Below are 20,436 nucleotides of genomic sequence, written 5' to 3' on the forward strand. Positions count from 1 at the left end.
CCCAATGTTCCTTTTCTTTTCAGGCAAGAGAATATCGACAAACGAAACCAGCACAAACTTATCCAGTGCTTAAAGGCTTTCATGAACAACAAGGTTTGTATGTGTTGATAAAGAAGAGGACATCAGTTTAGTTACTGTGCAATTAGTGATCATGGAGACTTCAAACTTGTTTTTGATCAAAGTGATTGGAGTTTGATATGATTGTCTCTGCAGTCATGGAAAGACTTTAAAACATGACTAAATATGACGTTTCAGATTTGTCGTTTTTATGGTTCATCGTGCAGTGGACTTAATTAGCACATCTGCCTGTTTCTTGAGCAGGTTTGGGTCCATGATGCATTCATACATGAATCTAACTCTATGAGTTTGTAGAAGTAGATTGAGAAACTGTAGAAGCAGCAGAAGTGCAAATAAATGACACAAGAATTACAAAGCCCCTCTTATCCCTCCTATATTTAAACTCTACTTGGCTGTATTCCTGTCCTGGTCTGAATCTGGACTCTGACAAGCCTTTAGATAATGGGACAGTAAAGCGAGGCTAATTTTACCTTTTGAAGCCCACACGCTCACATCTTTTAATTATCCTTTTTTGGGGGAGCCTGGCTCATTTCTCAAAAGTGGCACACACTTCAAGGATAGATGAACTATTGATATTGCTTCTCCTAGACTTAATCCCCACACGTGGTCATCTCGGCCCATTCCTTCAGTTTGTGGGAAGACTAAAACGTACGGGAGACTATAAGTATTTGTCCCTGTAGTCCTGTCCTGAATTGAATTAATTCATCACCGTCTCCATTTTCTCCCATGGCCTCGTTGTCCCTCCTTAAAAGAAAATTAAGGCTAACTATAACTTACGTACATGAAAGCTTTTTTTTTTTTTTTCTAAAATCCATTTTTTACCAGAGGTGGAAGTTCCTCATGGATCCCAAATGCTCTCATTAATTCAGGCCCAGTGGACCATTTCTTTATTTTGCTTCTGCCCCTCTTGTTTCTCACAGTATGGACTGCAAAGAATCCTGGGAGATGAGCGGAGCTTGTTGCTGCTGGCACGAGCGATCGACCCCAAACAGACCAACATGATGACGGAGATCGTCAAAATCCTCTCTGCCTTCTGTATTATTGGAGAGGAAAACATGTAAGTCGAATGTAGATTAACCCGATCATTTGTCACACTCGTTCTCCCACATCACAGGCACTTGTATGGATGGCCTTTTGTACGCTCAATCACTCACTCATCTCTACGCCATCTGAAGGAAGAGAATGAATTTGTCACAGTTTAAGGGTCACTACATGAAATAGGGAGCTGTGGTGTAATTTGCAGGATTGCTGAATTTCAAATGAAATGAATGTGAATGAAACTTAATTTACGGTGTTGAAAGCATCAGACGAGGTATTCAAGAATGTAAAAAAAATATATATTTTTTCTCCCTTATAATCTCCCTGTGCACAGACTGCAAAACGGCATTCAACTATAAAGTTCACACACAAAAGAACAATGATAATCTCCGATGCTAGATGGCTAAAGGTATCCTTTGGACAAAGATGATGTCAACTAGTCATTTACAGCTTTTATTCACCTTTAACCCCCTCAGATTGTCTCTAAAGGCTCAGACAGTATCAAAATACATTATCTAAAGGCTTTTAGCAGTCTTACAAGATTATTACTTACTAAGATAGATAAGATAAGGTCTTTATTGTCATTGCACATTACTGTGCTCTTTGGGCCTGTTTGCATGACAATGTTTACAACCTTGTAGAACTTTTCAGAAAACACTCTCACTGTCAGGAACGGCGAAAACGCAACTTTATGAAGTTGCTCAGACTCCGTCTCTGTGTACACAGAGGAAGTACTGCTCCTGTGCATGTGCACCTCGGTGGTCGTAAATAGCACTTAACTAGATGGACAATGACACTGTTTCCTCCAAAGTATCACGACTGCCAGTCCATATTCTCCCAGGATTTGGTAGTTTTATGGTTGAGTCACCTTAATAGCAATCCAACTCTGTCCATACAAATGTCTGTGTACTCGCCATTGTTAATGTTAATGGTGTACTGTTCTCCGCGCACAGTGTGGTTTCATTACAAAAACAACCAACATGAAAAGTACCTCGTTTTCAGCGTTTCTGCTGTTTCCATGTAAACAGACATCATTTTCAAAATGCTAAACTGTGAGCTGTGTGCTAAGTGTGAAACTTTTCTGTCACGAAAACACAAGAACGATATGTTTTCACTTGAAACGTTGTTGTCTAAATGGCACCTTTGTAACTGCACCATTTGGATAAAAACTAGAAGATGAAAGACATTTGCAAGGATTTTGACATGGATTTGACACACGTTGGTACAAAAGTTTGACTGCAAAACATTACTAATACGTAAATGATAGCTACTTACAATTCCTTAATAATTAAAGGAAGCTGTGTTCATCTCTTTGGGAATTGTTGACTATGGCACAGATGCGACATCAGACATCCATGGACAGATATTTTAGGCCACATTCAAATGTATGCCACAATAGCTTCTCTTTTGTCTGAAACAGCTAAAATCCCACGGTCTACTCCCGCCTCACGAAAAGGGAATGAATCCCCTCTCTGATATATGATTTGCCAAAACTTTACAGTGAAGCCAAACCCTGGTGGCCCATTCTTGCTAACATATAAAAGAAACCAGAGGTTTTCTAGAAAGTGCCCTGTTGTGTTTTTCGTGGGGCCCAGGTTTTCTGTGGAGCTCCTCGAAGGGGGGGGCTCAGACCCAGGGCTGGAAACCACTGATCTCAACTTTCAGTTCTTTTGGCTGTTATCAGTATTCAGACAGGAGCAGAGTAGGGTTTTTTTTTTCTTTCTTATCTTTCTCAGGGAGTCAAAGTTGATATAGAAGCAGTGCAAAAATGTTTTCAGCTCATAAAAAAAACGAAAGACGTATAAGAATGAAAGACATATGGTACATCTCTGCTATGTTTACAAGCGCTAATGTTTCTGAAACAGCAAGAGGGAAGGAGAACACTGTAACATTAGTATTGCTTCAATCTTCTCCCAGTGGGTAGCATGTACTCTTACAGAGATAGCGCTCTGTGCATATATGATTACCCACTGTGAGGCTAAACTACATTTCCAGATGACCGCAGACAGTGCAGAAGTCTCTGGTGGGTCACATGGTCTGATGATACAGTTTAGTCTGTTTAATGTGTTGAACTACTCAGTGTAGTTTGCCACAGACACAACCTGGCTGACAGCTTATAAATTGGATTTAGGGGAGTGTTTTTTATTGTTTCCCACAGGGCCAGACTAGAATAACAATGGCACTTCAAAGTCAGTCTGTATGCAGTGCTGGAAACAAACAAACCCACAAATTCTTTTTGGAGGAGCTGAGTTCAGCAATGTCTCTAATATCTCCTACCATCCATGTCGACTCACCCACTTGTCGTTCTGACCCTCACTGTGCATGGTTTTGCAAAATGTCGATGGGTTTTAACTACATTGCTATTTTCTGTGAGGTTCTTTATCTAATTTTAGTATCTTTTAATGCAGGGGTGTCAAACTCAGATCCTGGAGGGCCGCAGCCCTGCATGTTTTCTGTGTCTTCCTTCTTTAACACAACTGATTCTCATGATGGTGCCGTCACTGAGTTCAGCACAATGTCTGATTATGAGCCACTCATTGCAATCAGCCATGTTGAAACAAGGAGGGCTGCGACCCTCCAGGACCGGAGCGCGACAGGTGTTTTAATGGTTACATACATTCATATTTAGCTGCTACTTCTGAATATATATGCATATTCACTATACAGTCTTTTTTTTTATTAACAAATAATAACCCAAAAAACCCAAATATAGGCATTTGTTTTTCCTTAGAATTGTAGTGATTTTTTACAATATTTTTTGCTCAAAAATATTTGAATACATTGAGCCGAGCATTTTCATTTAGGATAATAAATCCATGCTAATAAATCTTTAGATACAATGTTTAGGCTAATTGCATGAGCCGCTTCTCCTCTAATAGACCTTTTTCTCGGTAGACATTGCAATTCGTCATAGCAGGAAAAGCGCAGGTGAAGCTAATACGATTAACAAAGACCTTGTTCCGTTTAAATATTCCACTAAACTGTGCCTGGATGTACAATACCTGGGCACTAGGGCCGGTAAATCTATAATAAATACTGACATTATCTTTTATTGTTATTAATCACAGTGAAGTTATTGGAATGTTGTGTTTGCTGTGGAAAGGGATTATTGTTCGGTCAAACACGTGAGCTAAAAACTCACTAAACTAGTCCCATAGCAGCCTCATTAGTTGGCCACACTTAACAGGTTGGTTTTTTTCTGCCTTTTTTTTTAAACCAAGACTTGATGTTGAGATCAAGATTTCTTTTGTGAAAGTCCTAAACAAGATTTATGTAAGTACCAGAGTTAGACACACAAAACTGTGATGAAAAGCATGACCACTCATCCATCCGTATATTCCTCATTTAATTCATAAATTGATACTCGTCTATCTGTTCAAAGTATTTTTATAATGTAGATCATTGCTGGAGTCAGATTTATATAATATTATATCATTACTTTTGAAAATAAATGCATTACCAATTGTATGTCATGAATGCCTTCATATAGTCGTAATAAATCATTAGACCAACAGTATCTTCTGTTCAGACACCACCTCACCGTACAGATACATTTTGCATGCAAACACTACTATTTAGATGATAAGGGGTGGTAAAGCCGCCCTCAATTTGTGTCTCCTACTCGTGTCACTCAAAGTATTCAGGAATAGGTGGAAGTAAACATGCCGATCTTCGCCATGATCATAGGCTTGCATTAAAATGTCCACATCCTGGAGGAATGACAGGCAAAGGAGCTGAGGTGTCACTTCCTGCTCTCAGAAACTTCCCCGCCAGCCAATGTTGTGACGACGCTGGCTCATGTTCAACACCCACTTCAGCTGACAGAATCAAAAGGGAACACGACAAGTTAAGCAGATCTATCTTGCCTGTTTTGAAGTGTCGTCTGAACCGGCTCTAAGGCTGCTCAGTATGCAGCCCCCTGTGTTCGCCTGTGACTTTGTAACCTCTATCACACAGTGCGGCCCTTCTATTTATCTCCGTGTCAGTCGCGCGCGCGCGCCCACACACACACACACACACACACACACACACACACACACACACACACACACACACACACACACACACACACACACACACACACACACACACACACACACACACAGAGCTACTGTTTGGTTAATAGAAGGTACCTTATGGAGCACATGTGATCATACATGCTTGTTCATAGATAACTTGACATTTTCCTCACTGAATGAATGAGTCTGGGGAAGAAGTGAATAAACAAAAAGCAGACAGAATTTGTAGACCAGGTGAAGAGCTGTTTCGTCCCCACAAGAGAAGGACGGATGGGCATCGAGGAGCTGCTTTGTCACCGAACTGATGAAGAGAACAGTGACTTCGGCCTTGCGGGTGCAGAGACCACCTGCTGCCAATTATCATGTTCACATATTGTAAATTACTGTTCACATTACCACTCATAAGACATCGATTCAATTTTATTGCTGTTTTTATGTGTTGCAGGGAATTATCTTATTGTGTCACCATTTAGGGGCAACATTTGTCCAATCTTCCATTTACCTTATGTGCCTCGAGCCTTTACAAGGGCTCCAATCAAGCCTACCTTCACAATAGAAGTATGTGAACATTAGTCTGGCTGTCCCTCCACTCATTTGCACCCCTTCTCACCCAGCTAAATACTCACTTACACAGTTGCTTTGACAACTGCATACATTTGCTGTTAAGCCCAGGTTCTTTTCAAGCATCACCTTAGTAACAACGAGATCAAATCAAAATTGGATACTGCGGAAATAATGGAGTGCATTGCATACAAAGAAACAGTAGCATTTGTCAGTGACCAAAGGGGGGGTGAGTAAATGTCCGCAGCGACACAAGTGGGAGGATGAGATACATGGTGTTTGAGCCAAAAAAATTGTGAGCAAATGTCCTGTCAGAGAGATGATAAAAGTGTTTGTTGACTTTTGTGTTTGCTTGCTCCCCTGTTCTCGGTTTTCTTCCAGCCTGGATAAGATTTTAGCTGCCATGACAATCGCTGCAGAGCGGAACAATAAAGAGAGATTTGCTCCAATTGTGGAGGGACTGGAGAACCACGAGGCCCAGCAACTCCAGGTGAATAACTGGACACATACACACACACACATGGAAATTCCAAAACTTGTAATATTCAGATCACATTCATCACTACACTTTTTTTTTTTTTTTTTACATTTTATTTACTTTGATAAATGAAAGTGACCTTAATCATCTTGACTATTTTACGAGGATACCATTATGCTGTAATACGCTTGGCAGAAAGTCGTCTTTGGTGATGCAAACTGACACTGCAAGAGAATCTAAAAACAATTAGTGTCTTGTACAGTGAACTACAGTGGACACATTGTCTCACCATTACCATCTTCTATATAGTCTTCGTCAAATTGAGGGTCTTCTAATTGACTGAAATTCACAGTATCTTCATCATAAAGCTAAAACATCATAGTCACAAACACATTCACAACTTCAGGCAATTTAGATTCACCAACTGACTTAAACCACATTTCGTTAGATTGAAGGAGGAAACTGAAGCTCCCAGACAAAAAAACATTGAATGCACAGGGTCAGGTCAACATGCCGCACAGAAAGATCCCGGGAATCAGACACGAAGTCAACAGCACTAACCGCATTTAAAACGTGCAGGTCCCAAAATTGACTTTTAAGTTACCCCTGGTTCTATCGTTCCTGAGCCTCAGCTGTTCTCAGCTGCTTTCAATCGTTCCTGTCTTTGCGTCCACTTGTGAACCGCTCAGAGCCCCGAGTGTCAGATGGGATGTGATCGCAGGGATATGGGAATACACTCCATTGACTTTCACTTTAATCAAAGCCACCTGCCTTATTGACAGCCAGATCCCCTCCACACACACAACAAATGGTCTTGAGCTCCTCTACGGTTCGAGTCTTCCTTCCTACCAGCTCTCATTTTCTCTTACTTTCACCACCTTACTCATTTTTTCCTCACATCTTACAAACACTTTCTCCTGCCTTTTTTTTATTTTTTTTGATGTTGCTGTCAAGTTAGGTCTCGGAGGAATCCGTGTGAAAGGGCAACTGAAGCGCTACACCTCTACTCATTTTCACTAGTTTTCCCCAGCAGAAGGAAAACTACATAATAGCAGTAACAACACCACCACTTAAAACGTGTTTTTCGCGAAGCCAAAAGCGGGGGATTACTTAAGGAATTAGTTTAGCTGCAGGGATTGAAAAGTCATGAAGGAAAAGTCATGAAGGAAACTGATGAGGCGGGTGCTAGAGGAGAAAGTAGATATTCTTTTATTAGGAGGCTGTTGTTTTTCCTTTAAATTTTGCCATTAATGAAATGAAGCCCCACTAATTGTGAAGTAAATTAAAATGCTTTGCTGATGCAGGGGGTTCGGGGAAATTAATAGACTTTTTATCCAAAACCTGTGATGGGCTACAGAACTACACTCTGCTAATGTGATTAAAATGTGTTTTTACCCTACTTCAGTCTTTACTCGTCTACTGAGCACAAGAGAAACTCAGAATTTCAACTTGAGAAATGTCCCGGCTGTGCCACTTTTAATTACGGTGTTTGGAGCCCCTCCCTGTGCCATCACAGCTTTTCTCTAAGCCCTACACAGATTGTCCCCCCACCACCACACACACACACACACACACACACACACACACACACACACACACACACACACACACACACACACACACACACACACACACACACACCAAAATAAGAAAAAACAATAAAAAAAAAAACTGCTTCCCGCTCCACAATACATAGCTGAGGTATGTCTGAGGTGCTTGATATAAGTATCAATCTGTATGCAGGAGAAGTGAAAGCATTTTTCATGAGCTCCGTGGCTTTCTTCACTCACATACGTTCTGTGAAGATTTGGTGGAGTTTCTTTTATGTGTCTGGCCTCTGGTGGATACAGTAAAATGTCAGGTTTCAGTGCACAGATCTTATTTCGAGGCCCTCAAGCTTCTTTTCAAACACGAAGCAACCTGCCATGTTTCTGGCACTGGTGGCAGAGTCGCGGTGCATCTTTTAATGCAACCAGCTTGTGCTCTCCCAAGAGATTATCCGCTGTACCGTGTGCATCATACAATTCTCCTGCATTTTCACTCTGGAACTGGATACACATGCATTTGTCGCTATGCTGCTTGAATTCTTCTCGTAAAAGAAAGGGAAAATGAATGCTTTAATCTTCGAGTCGCTACCACTGTGTTTTTCACTCGGTGAAGAATTGAGGGTTATTGAATATTTGTATTTAACAACTTCCTGCTGCGTGATACATTTCCTTTACCCACATATATCCACGCATGCATTTTTTTTTTAAGACTATCAGGCCAGCCAACAATTTTGAACCCTAAAAAGAATAATAAGGCCGACCCATGACACTACAGAGAATCCGCATAACTGTGGTTCGTATCAATACCAGTCCAGGTTCAAGGTTTCAGGAGGCAGCATTTCACATCGTTCATGGGAATCCTTCAGCCTGCTATCGATTGTCTGTCCAAGGACTACTATCTTTTTCACGGCCTACTCCCCTGAAACACCTTACTACTCATTATAATTCATCAGTGATTTCCTCTTCAACTCCCACATCAACCCACCCACCCAGCACACACACAAACACACATTAAAGCTTTTTCTTTACCAGTGAATCCATTAATAATGCACATCTAGTCTATAGACAGACGAGAACTGTGCTCTTGCCTTTTATTTTTTATTTTTTTTTGTGGCCTGGTCTCTGTCTGCCTTTGTCTTTCTCTTCTTCTTACTGAAATATCTTTCTCAACTTTGGCTCTTGAGGAGAGACATCAGAGGACGAGCAAACAATGACTCCAAAACCGATATTAATGTGACATATTCCACACAATATATATTAAAATGATTTGTATGATTTTTGATAGCTACATCTTTTTTATATGCCTTTCGTTGATTCTCTATTTTTCTTTATCTTCGTGTGTATGCATTGCAGGTCGCTTGCATGCAGCTGATCAATGCCCTGGTCACCTCCCCCGATGACCTGGATTTCCGGATACATCTACGCAATGAATTTTTAAGATGTGGCCTCAAGAAGATCCTTCCTGTGAGTAATCAGACTCGCCGAGACAATGGTTGTGTTATTTCCATGCACGAATCATGATTTGCTGATTTTGTCTTGAAAATGTGTACAAGATGTTTACCCTGTTTAGTCTGCCAGATAAATCAGGTAAATCAGGTATTTAAACTTGGACCGTATAGTAAACATATGGTAATTTAGAACATGGTGATGGATGAAGATGTCTTTGTTATCACAAGCAGAGGTAGGTTTTGTTCAAATTACTGCTGAGACTCTCTCACAGCTGTTCCCAACTTGGGGTCCAAAGTTCCAGGTACAGAGGTGCATCAGGCTTTGCCTGCTTTAAGGTTGTCAAAATTAGATTTGCACATATCAATCAAAGCCATGATTAAACACTAAGTAAGTTTCAGCAAATCAAAGGAATCACATCACACAACTGATACAAGTAAGAATAATTGTATTTAATTGAATTACTAGTCGTGGAAGCTTGAGCCAAGTGTGATGGAGTGCTAACACCTCATCTCACAGGCGTCATTATTGGCAACCTTACACATCTTCACATGAGCCGAAGGCAAACAGGCTCCGACTCATCACTCAAGCTCTCATTTGTCGCAAGTGGGGTGAACATGTCACGGAGCCAGTTGTTAATAAGTCATCCCAGCTGCTCTTGTTGATTATTACTGTCATTACTTTAATTATCTTCAATTCTGCCCCCTGATATGGAAGACTCTCGGTGTACAGTCATTTATGAATGCCACATTTACCGCTTTTAATGCCGACACTCAAACTGACTCTCTTTCATCTAATTATGAGTTATCCTCAGGAGTCGCTGTAGCTGTTGGCAAAGAAACTGTGAACTCTGCTAAACAGAAAGTATGATTTGTTTTGTTCTTAAAGTCCTTGATGCATGTATTTGGCTCTCCTCTTCTACACCCCCCCCCCCTTTTTTTTTCTGTGCCATTGTGCACCTCCGAACAAGTGTTTCTTGCTGAAGACAGATGGTGCACCCAAAAAACGGCGCAGGGTGATTGATACCTGCAGAAATTGGGTTACATTTGGCCCTGTCTCCGTCTGTAAACTCTGCTGCAGGTGATTCATAGAGAAGAGGTAAAGAGCAGCCCCAGTAGCCCCTTGTGGCTGGAACAGGTGTGCAGGAATTGGGACTGTCTGGAATACTTAGTGAGAAGGTTCAGGGCATCTCAGTTCCCTGTTTTCTGTCCAGCTGGAACAAGGATACTAATATTCGGGAGCCACAGATTTTTCAAATAGATCTACCTAACAGTAATATAGAGCAGGGTGACAATTATTATCCAGCTCAAAGACTACGGCTCTAAATTGTTACACACTGCATCCTGTAGGTACTCTTTATCATAATTTACACTGGAAGATGACCTTTTGTAAAGTTATAACACTCTCCCAACTATCTACTCTACACCTAACACTTTGTAGGAGCTAAAGGAGACGGAGGAGCTCGACATCCAGCTGAGGGTATTCAACGAGAACAAGGAGGAGGACTCGATTGAACTCTCCCACCGCCTAGATGACATCCGCGCTGAGATGGAATATCCTTTTCGTCCTCCTCACATGTGAATACAGATGAAGAGGGCTGCATAACTAGCAATGAGGGATGAGATGAGTGTATATTGTGGGTTTGGTTGAGCTTCATCGGCTAAAGCCCCCTCGTGGCTTTGTTCATTAGAGAGGGATTAGAGGAGTCAGAGCACAATATATGACTCCATTTCGAGCCAGGTGTACCAGGTAAATAACCCTGTCATCTTAACCTCTGACCCCCTAACTCTTCTCTTTATTTACTTCCCCCTCTCAAGCTCCTTTCCACTTTCATTTTAGTCTCTCGACTGTTAGTTTTAGATTAAAGAGGACTATAGGCTCAAGAGGAGGATATCACATTGGCATGTCCAAGATAGTCTGACTATTTATCATGCAATGCAGGCAATAATGATAATTTCAAATGCCGTATTTGGTGTGATTTGGGTGAGTTTTATTCTGTCCAGGTATTGCCAGCTCTTGTTTCTGTAAAGGTATGTTTTGACCTCTGCGAATGTCCACCGAACTCTTGACATTCTGAGTAGAAGTTATTAGGGTGTAGAGTAATTTAATCCCAAGTTGGAAACTTCTTCAAGCACCCCAGAAAAAGAACCTTTTAATAATTCACAAATCTTCTCCGAGGCTATGTATGAATGGCTGACATTGTGAGCAGACAAACCAGACTGGTGACATTGTTATGCAGATGTTCATTCCCACAACCTTTTTCTTCCACCAAATCCCACAGTTCTTGTACAGGCACAAAGTGCTGCTGCTGAGTGACAGTTCCTGTTGACACATGTAGCTGAGGGGAGGAGGTCGTGGAAGTGTGGATGTGTGTGACAAGATGGAGAGAGAGAGTTAAATAACAAAAAAGAAAAGTGCACCTAGATTAATGATGTGCTTGAGTAGGTTCACCAATGAGAGGTCCCAATGTTTGTTTCCAAGGACAATGTGGTATTGATCTCTGAGGTATGGGCGAGATTCGAATGCCTGGGCTACTTTCTGTTGCTCGGCTTGCAGAGCACACACACCCACATGCACACACACAGCTGTAAGCATTACGCCACACAGATAATGCTCCTACTACCTGAGCATTGCACATGTGTCTTGTTTCTCCCGACAATTTCATGAATATTAACCTGAAGTGGCTCATCTCCTCTGTGTCCGGCGCAGGTCCAGGTGCCGAGGAGGTGACTCCAGGCCCCTAATAAATATTAATGAGCTGTGGAATGGTGATTGATTGACCCCACCACTGACTGGCCTACATCACACTCTCCTGCCACTCATGTTTATTCATTATTTGGAGAGAGAGAACGTCGAGAGAGAGCGAGACAAAAAGTGGGAAAGAGAGCGTGGAGTAGCTGCCATTGAGTAGATTGGCATTTTACATTAGGTTTATGTCTGCAGTTTAGTGATAGATGAAGCTACTTGGATAGTTTCCCAGTGTGAGCTCCTTCTCATGTCCTCTCAAATGCCGCTGTGGTGAGGCTATAATTGAATCTCACAGGATTGGTAATTCTCCCAGGCTTCATACTCTGCTAATGCAAGGGAGGGAAATGATACTTTAGAGGAGCCGGTATTCCCATCCCTGTTTCTCTAAAAATTTGATACGGGATAGAGAGTTTAATTACAGGCATTGTTGAAATGAATAAGAAATGTGTCAAACAGTATTTAAAAGAATCGATCCGCTCCAACTGCAGCGCCAGCAGATTGTTTTGTATAGATGATAGTAAGCACAGCCACAACTCACGACTATAAATTAGCTTTTTGCATGCGCGTGTCACTGTCTGTACCAGAATCAGGAGGACAGGGGAGTAGAAAATATGGTGATACAGGGGCTGCAAATGTCAATGGATATCATTCCTGTCAGTGTGCTGCTCTGTGTAAATATTTTACCTCACAGCATCAGGTTCCGACAGCGATCAGGTTTTCAGGCTTTAACAGCACAACCTACCGTTTTCTGCATTTTTTACCTGAAATGTTTATTGTGCAAGGGAAAATCAAAAAATTTAAGCAACCAATTAAATCAGCACCATTCATTTTCCTCAGTTTTTCACGCCATAAAATCTGCAATTTCACAACACAATTATATGTCTGTGAAACACAAATGGAATATTTTCTATAATTAACCTTTCCTCAGAAATTAACTACGAACATGTCTTTATGTGTAACACACTCACTCGCCACTCCGTTAGGTACACCTTTAGTATCTGATATTACTCTGTCTGAAGGCTCTTTCATAAATTCTGCCTTTATAAAGATGATATTGTTCAATTTTGCTTGACATTCTTCATCTCTCATGTGTTTTAACAGGATGACGTAGTGGAAACACTTCTCGGTATTTTATAAAACCTTGAAAACCAACATTTAGTTATACTGAATTGTCTGTGTTTACCTCAGCCAAAGTTAAAAACAAAAACAAACTTTCTCGTACGACTGTTGAACATAATGAATGGCCGGAGAGTGTTGTTCATTCATTGTTATTTAATTCCAGCATCAAATATTTAGCTTCTCCCTGAGTAAGACACATCTTCAACCGAAACAAGTCCTCATGGTGTAGGATGTTTATACACACGGAATAAAAAGTAATACTGCCTGATTTAACATCTGTTTTAGATGTCAAAGCCATCACTACTTCCTCCCGGGGAAAGCAAACCCAAGACACATAATCAATAGCTTTTGCAAATTTAATAACTGGAATTTTTGCTCCTGAGCACATGTCAGCTTCACTCTGAGAGCTTGAACCTCAGCCATATTTTTGCCCTGTGAATGATTGGATCCCCATCAGTTAACTTTCAAACTGGCAAATTTTTCACATAATTAATTTCCTCTATCTTGAAAGGTGTGGAGTGACAGGTAAACCAGAGGGAGCGCTCTTCATCGCCAATCCCTCTCCTCTCCTCTCCTTTCCTCGACTCAGCTGCTTATACTGTTTTAGCTCCCCTGAGAGTGAATGAATAAGAGGAATCACATCTCTGTTTGCTTTTGCAATGTGATACCTGTCAGACAGCCCGAGCTGCAGTACCGAGGAAAAGGAATACTTATAATGAAAAAGACAAGTAATACAATTTGAAATGTTTACAGGAGATAAATGCATGTGAATAATAAACTCAAATTAAGAGTCTTCTCCATAGATTAACCTCAAGTGCAAAGTTAAAACAAAACTTTAAAAACTAAACTGGGTAAAGTTGTTTTTCTTAACGTTGCTCCTGTACTGATATGAGTGAGGTGTACCATCTCCTGTCCAACATGGTGAGAGACACCGGCTCAGAGACATACTTCCTGTCCATCCTTCAGCACCTATTGCTCATCAGGAACGACTATTACATCAGGTAAGTACCTTTGCTGTTGGTTTAACAATCTGCTGGTCTCGTATTGACTTATGACTTCATATAGCTCCTTATTTTTTTATAAAACATTTTTTTTTTTTTAGCTTTCAGGCTTTTTGATTTTTATTAAGAGATACAAAAAAAACAGCTGATACATCACCGTGAATTTATTGGTAAGCTGGTGTTAACTCACTGGCCCTGTGGGTTTGTCGGTCGATCTGTCTGTGCTTGACTGTCTTGAAATCCAGTTAAAATGTTTTTCATGTTTAAACATTTTTTAAAATCCCTTCAAGATTGAGAGCAATTGTATGTAAATGTCTGTTTTCGAAAACTGTTCATGGAGCTGAGACACAATTGACAGTCAAACATATGGCCCATGGTCCAAAACTGGTCCGCTAGACGATCTAAATCGGCCTGCCGGAAATGACATGCAATGTTGAAATGATAACGAAATGAAGTTCCACACAGTAAGGATTTCCTGGCTACGAATTGTAATCATTATCACGTCATCTCCGACAGATTCAAGACTCCAGTTTTCAGTTTCTGTACTGCTTGAATGGACAGTTTGTTTTTCTCTCTTAATCTGTGCCAAATAATTGTTCCTAAACAGTTTTTTTCTCTTCTTATGGAACACTGCCAAATGAATCGACTATTAATGCACATCCAACTTGCACATGTGAGGTGCATTTAGTAAAATTCAATTAAATCCAAAGTTTTCTTTCTTAAGTTATGTAAATATCAATAATCAAATGGATAACATTTATTTGACCCTCTGTTGTGTAATTAATGTCGATATATACTCAGCAAGAACAGAATGATGTGATTGTTTTGTCTTGACGCCCTGATGTCGTAACCTTTCCTCGACACATCATCTCGTAGAAACTTTTTTTCTGTCGTGTGATTGGTAAGTCATTTGAAATGGGCGTGGTTGACGTGGAAAATGCTGTCAACATTTCCTAATTTTTTTCCCCATCTCTTCCACACTTTTTAAAAGACATTTTCTCTGTAATTACCTTTAATCTACTTTCAATCCGATGCCAGTTGAAAAAAAAAAGAAAAAGCTGTTGCTGTAATTGTGAAGTTGCGGTTCTGTACTGAGAATTGATGTGTTCGACCTTTCGCAGCTTTGCATTTGCTGAGCTTGAAGTAAAGATAGGAGTTAAAAAACGTTATAAAGAACGCCTCGTTACTTGATCCTGTATGGAAGAAGTGCCTCACTGACCTCTGCCACACCCTTCATTAGATGCATCGTCGCTGTGCAGTATATCACACTCTGTACTGCAGACTGAAAATAGCTTGCAGCCACAATTAGTCTGCAGCACAAGAATGGCGTGCTCTTATTTTGTAACAAAAACTTTTTAAAGCTAAAACAGAATAGATAATAGTAATAAATGGTCAAACAAGTTATGTTTTGTTATTTCAAATTATTACTGATTTTTAAATGGTGGAGTTTGTGCTCCGTCAGTGTGTCAGAGGCTGTGATGGAGGGTCACCACCCATCTGAACGGACTGACAATGATACATTTGTCAGTTTGTCAGAGATTTTTTTTGAGGAAATAAAACTCTAAAAAGAAAGTTTGAAGATGAACGTAGGATGAGAGGAAGAAGATGAATTTACCGTAGACAAGTTGCTGTTCCCTTGGAGTTATGAATTATGTATTCTTCATCTATACAGAGGAAGTGAGAAATAGAATTCGCATTAACCATCTAGTATTGCCATGTCCACCTCTGCTCCAGTGTCCATGTCCGCCTCTATAAGCCAGGAATGAGAAAGGATCAGTACCAATTCTCAAAAAAAATAAGACGGATGGTATTTTTAAAAGTCTGTTTTTGATGTTTTTATATTTTCTTTTTTTTTTTTCCTCCTTCATAGCAAATGCAAGGCGTATCAAGCACTTTTGTACCTCCTAACATTAACACTAGAAGAGGGTGATGACTGAGGCATTTTATTTTCCATATATCACTGCTGTGGATTTGGGATGATGGAAGATGCAGTACTACAGTGCATGCAGCTATTTCCAATAGATACTATTTGTCTTTTTTTTTTTCTTTCCCCCTCCTGTCTTTGCCAGCTTTCCAGGTTGCGCTTAAAAGTGGGTGAATGTGCAATCGTACAGCACATATACTGCTTTTCCACGAGATGAAACAAAAACAACGTGGGAGGTCGGATAGCATTGTGTGGTTCCAGTTCAAATCATTTAATGCTGGCAGTCTTAGCTGAGGTTGTGCTGTGTGAAGGTTTGGCTTCATGATCAAAGGAATGCATGTGTACTCATTATATCCTATCTGAAGTATGAGACCAACTTGTTGCCATTGTATTTATTTCAAACGTCTCGGTACCTTGATCCATCTGTTAAATAACAATATTAAATGCTAATTCATTAAATATTATAATTGCTATTCTAATAATAAGACCGTCTGTGGTGGGAAAACTGCTCCGTCTACTGTAATTCGTCCTTACACGTTATTTGTTTTCCAACCCTCCGGGGCTTGGTTTATTTTTGATAATTAATCTCTCACTGCAAGCTTAATGAATGGGAGCACATCAAACCCACCCAGTAAATATAGAGCAGATCTGCTCTTTTGGAGCCGGGTGATATGGGGATTACACTGGTTATGTGGAGCAGAGCTGGATCAAGTGGCTGGGGCTGTGCCGCACTGCAAGCCATCACTGGAAGAAATGAAGGTGCCAGAGTAAAAGAAGAGGTGGGGAATGATACAGGGGACATATGCTTGCTTCTGGAGCCCAGCCCCGCTCACTGTGGAGGGACCTGACAGTTCTGGGTCACTCTCTCCGTCTCCAGTTATCTCCAGCCCAGCCCATATCTGTTTGGTGGCGTCGGAGGATGGAGGACGAAGGGAAAATAGGGCGGCTTATTGAGATAATAACGTGGTGTACATTGATGACAGTTGTAAGCTGAGTGCCACAGCGCTTAAGCCACGCAGGGCGATGTGTGAGCTTTCAGTAGCTTGTTCCAGTCATGAGTGGGCGAATCCACCAGCTCAGGCTTAATGTATGGCATTTCATGCTTTCAAAACAGTGCACCTAAATGCTGATATATTCTTATTTGCTTTGGCTCGGGATTTTTTCGTCTTTCATTTTTTTCTTTTTCCGTTCCTAACGTGATGTGGTCTGTCCACCCACAAGGTACCATCAGAATGTAGCCTTTGGATTTTAAAGGCAACAGTTAAAGTCTCAGAAATAAACTTTTTTCCCTTTCTGTGTTTGATTGTTACAGAGCAATCTTCATCACATACATGCTTAGACTATGTAACCCCCCCCCCCCCCCCCCCTTCTTTTTTTTTTTAGTCTTTCAGAACAAAATTCACCCACCTGGCAACAGACGCTTTGTTCACAGTTCTGCCTGCCAAAATCAGTTACTACATTTTAGCAATGTTAATGTTCCCCTCGACGCTTTCACGCAGAGTCATCAGACGGCTGCGCTTTGATCTCACTCCGAGCTCCTTATCTGGATCAAAGTTGTCATAAAATCTCAGGCTTTTGGGCATCGTCTGATATTCATTTATTCATCAAATAAACCAAGTGGACAATCTAAAGCAGCTAAAAAAAACCTCTCAATCATACCTCAGATACTGTGGTAGGTCTGCTGAGTAGAATTATACAGAAAAGTTGGAAATTGTAAAGAAAGTTTTTTTGAAGACATTATGTAGATTAAATGTACATAATCAGAAGATGTATTTGGAGTCATGTGCTGAGTTTCACACTGCCTGCAACGTATGCTATTTAACAAAGCTTCTTAAGAGGTTGATATGATACTAAGGCATTCAGATCTTACATTTCACACCGTTAAATCAGTATTATGATCAGTATTATGACTTTATTCTCAAATTAATGAAATTAATACAATTAGTTGCTCAGACCCATAATCTCCCTCAACTTTGTTAGTTCAGGGTATTTTTATTCTTTTTATTTCAGGGCCAATTTGTGAGCATCATTAGGAGTCTTTAGACGAATAATAATTCAATTAAAAAAAAAAAAAAAGCATCTGTTTCTGTGGTGAATTTAAACTTCTGGTTAACGTCGGCTTAGAAAATAATTATTTCCTGGTGTGGAGCTCAGCTTAAGCTGGCATTGTATTTGCTAAATGTCACTTGCAATTAAAGTTGATAATGTTACAGAGAAAAGGTCACACACCAACCTGTGTGGTGGAATTGGACTTGGGTTGATTCGCAGACCCTGCTCGACAGCAACCGAGCACTCAGTCACACTTCTAACTGGCTGACATGTTTTCCCGGTCATTGTGCTTTCAATTACACACGTTACACTGATTAGATTTACATTTCAGTTTTTATGGTCGCTCTAATTGGCAAAGATGATTGCGAATTATGCAAGAGGGCAAGCGTAGCCTTGACTACCGTCAGTCACCTTGAAGCGGACAGACTAACACATACTTGGGTTGTGTGTACCCATTAATCTGCTAATTTCACGATGGGGGTGATGCAGGTGATCGAATTTAATGGGGTGCCTATTTCCTGCAGCAGCAACCTTTTTGACATGGCATTTTGTGACCTCTAGCTCGGATAAGAGAATCATTTGTGGTTAATTAGCCTTGTAGGGTTTGTGTCGCTCATATCTTTCTGTGCCTGGTCTCATTCCTCTGCTTTGTTTCCCGACCTCAAGGCCCCAGTACTACAAGGTGATCGAGGAATGCGTGTCTCAGGTGGTCTTACACCGCAATGGCATGGACCCGGACTTTGGCTACAGTAAACGATTAGATGTGGATTTCACCCAGCTGATTGGTAAATATTTCATCGTTTTTCATTTCACACAATAGACTCGAAGTAGAGATGAATATCTGTTTATGAAGTTCAATATTTAGTTGAAACAGTTGAAAGTGTTTCTGAAGGGGATTGCTTGTCATTTACCTCTCGAATCCCCCCCAGAGATCCCCCTGTGCAACGTGCCATCTAATCTAATTATTAATGATTAATGGATGTAATCTGGTTAAGTAATCTCGGATACATTAGCTGTGTTTGTTGAGAAACACACAATATTATATTGTTTTATTTGCAATATGTTTGGAGATATTTTCTTACAGACCCATAACAATAAATAGATAAATAACACCACTTTGTGTATCTGAGTTGTCTCACTAGCAGATCTCTGACTTGTCAACATATCGTCATTAAAAGTTTTGAAATCTGAGCAACAGCAGTCATAAATAAAGTCACTTCACTCCTGCCATTGACACCTTGTTTGCTATTAAAGTAAACCATTTTATTGTCTGTTGTCAGGATCACATTTATGTGCAGATTTCAACACTTCTTTTTTTTTTTAACATTGCGTTTGCATTAACTCATCCGGGGAACATGTTTTATATATTGTGTGAACTCGGCCATTCATAATCTATTAATTCAGTTCAGTTTAAAGAGATGATGGTGAATGCAAATATAACTTAATGTGAGATTTATATTTTGGAAGCCACTGAAGTTTTAGTAACTTGAAACATGATTAGCTTTTTTATGGCGCGCATCAACATCAATCCCAGTAAGAATTTGTAGTCTGTGGGAATAAAGTCCTTTATGTGTCAGTTTCATATAATTATTCAAAACAAAACCTTTTTACTGATTGACTATGTTGAGGGAAACTTTATATGGGTGTATGCATTTGATGCGTTAACAGAAGTAAATAATAACTAAAGTAGAAAACAGAGCCCGAGGTATTTCACAAACAAACACAAAAAAGCAGACTCGGGTTACCAGCTTGCCTTAAAAGTTGTGGTTATTTACAGAAAGTCCAAACGCTTTCCTTTTTGAAGATGAGACAAGAGCCGTCTCACCATTTATGGAATGTCAAATGCATATAAAAGAGGAAAACAACACACGTTAATCAGTCCGTATCATGATCTGACTGGTTTATGTATAAACTCTATTTTGCAAGTTCTGCATATCTCTTGAGTATCTGTTTGTCTGCTATTCCACGATGACCGTTTGGCGAAATAATGGGGAAAATGATGTTACAGTGGCGCCGTCCGGCTCAGACCACAACTGTCCATTTTTTGACATGACAACTATACCGTATTGTGTACCAGTTCTATACTATACAATGTATTATTTGCCAAAACACAGACACTAAATATGAATATGCATATTTGAAGATGTATGTGTTATTTCCAAACATGTCTCCTGATACATGTGTCAATCAGGTGCTCTATCTGGATCAAGTAAAGAGGCAAAACAAAGCAGCATCGATTCACTTCACTGTTTTGCACAACTATTTAATAGTCTAATTCAAGATTGTCATACATTTACAGAAGACATGTGGCCTAATAAAGGGTTAGGGGCACTTCAAGATATCTCTCAGAATAAACAGGCTTGGTGAGGTTGAATGCAGCTCTAATGTGCTTTCAAAACAAGAGACTGTTCTCAGTCTGAAGGCTCAC

The 20,436-nt window shown here is 40.2% G+C and overlaps 1 protein-coding gene across 3 annotated transcripts in view; it reads left to right on the top strand.

Annotated features, from left to right (window-relative positions):
* diaph2 (diaphanous-related formin 2) overlaps positions 1 to 20,436 on the top strand; it is a 391,029-nt gene that overhangs the window by 122,584 nt on the left and 248,009 nt on the right. For all 3 annotated transcript variants that reach the window (XM_080465403.1, XM_080465404.1, XM_080465405.1), the window contains 7 exons: positions 24 to 93; positions 999 to 1,135; positions 6,078 to 6,186; positions 9,075 to 9,185; positions 10,608 to 10,720; positions 13,919 to 14,035; positions 18,675 to 18,793. In XM_080465403.1, the coding sequence (XP_080321529.1) occupies positions 24 to 93; positions 999 to 1,135; positions 6,078 to 6,186; positions 9,075 to 9,185; positions 10,608 to 10,720; positions 13,919 to 14,035; positions 18,675 to 18,793 (776 nt within the window). The remainder of the gene's footprint in view (positions 1 to 23; positions 94 to 998; positions 1,136 to 6,077; positions 6,187 to 9,074; positions 9,186 to 10,607; positions 10,721 to 13,918; positions 14,036 to 18,674; positions 18,794 to 20,436) is intronic.

The sequence above is a fragment of the Lipophrys pholis genome, assembly GCF_963383615.2.
Source record: "Lipophrys pholis genome assembly, chromosome: 6".
Classification (NCBI taxonomy): Eukaryota; Metazoa; Chordata; class Actinopteri; order Blenniiformes; family Blenniidae; genus Lipophrys; species Lipophrys pholis.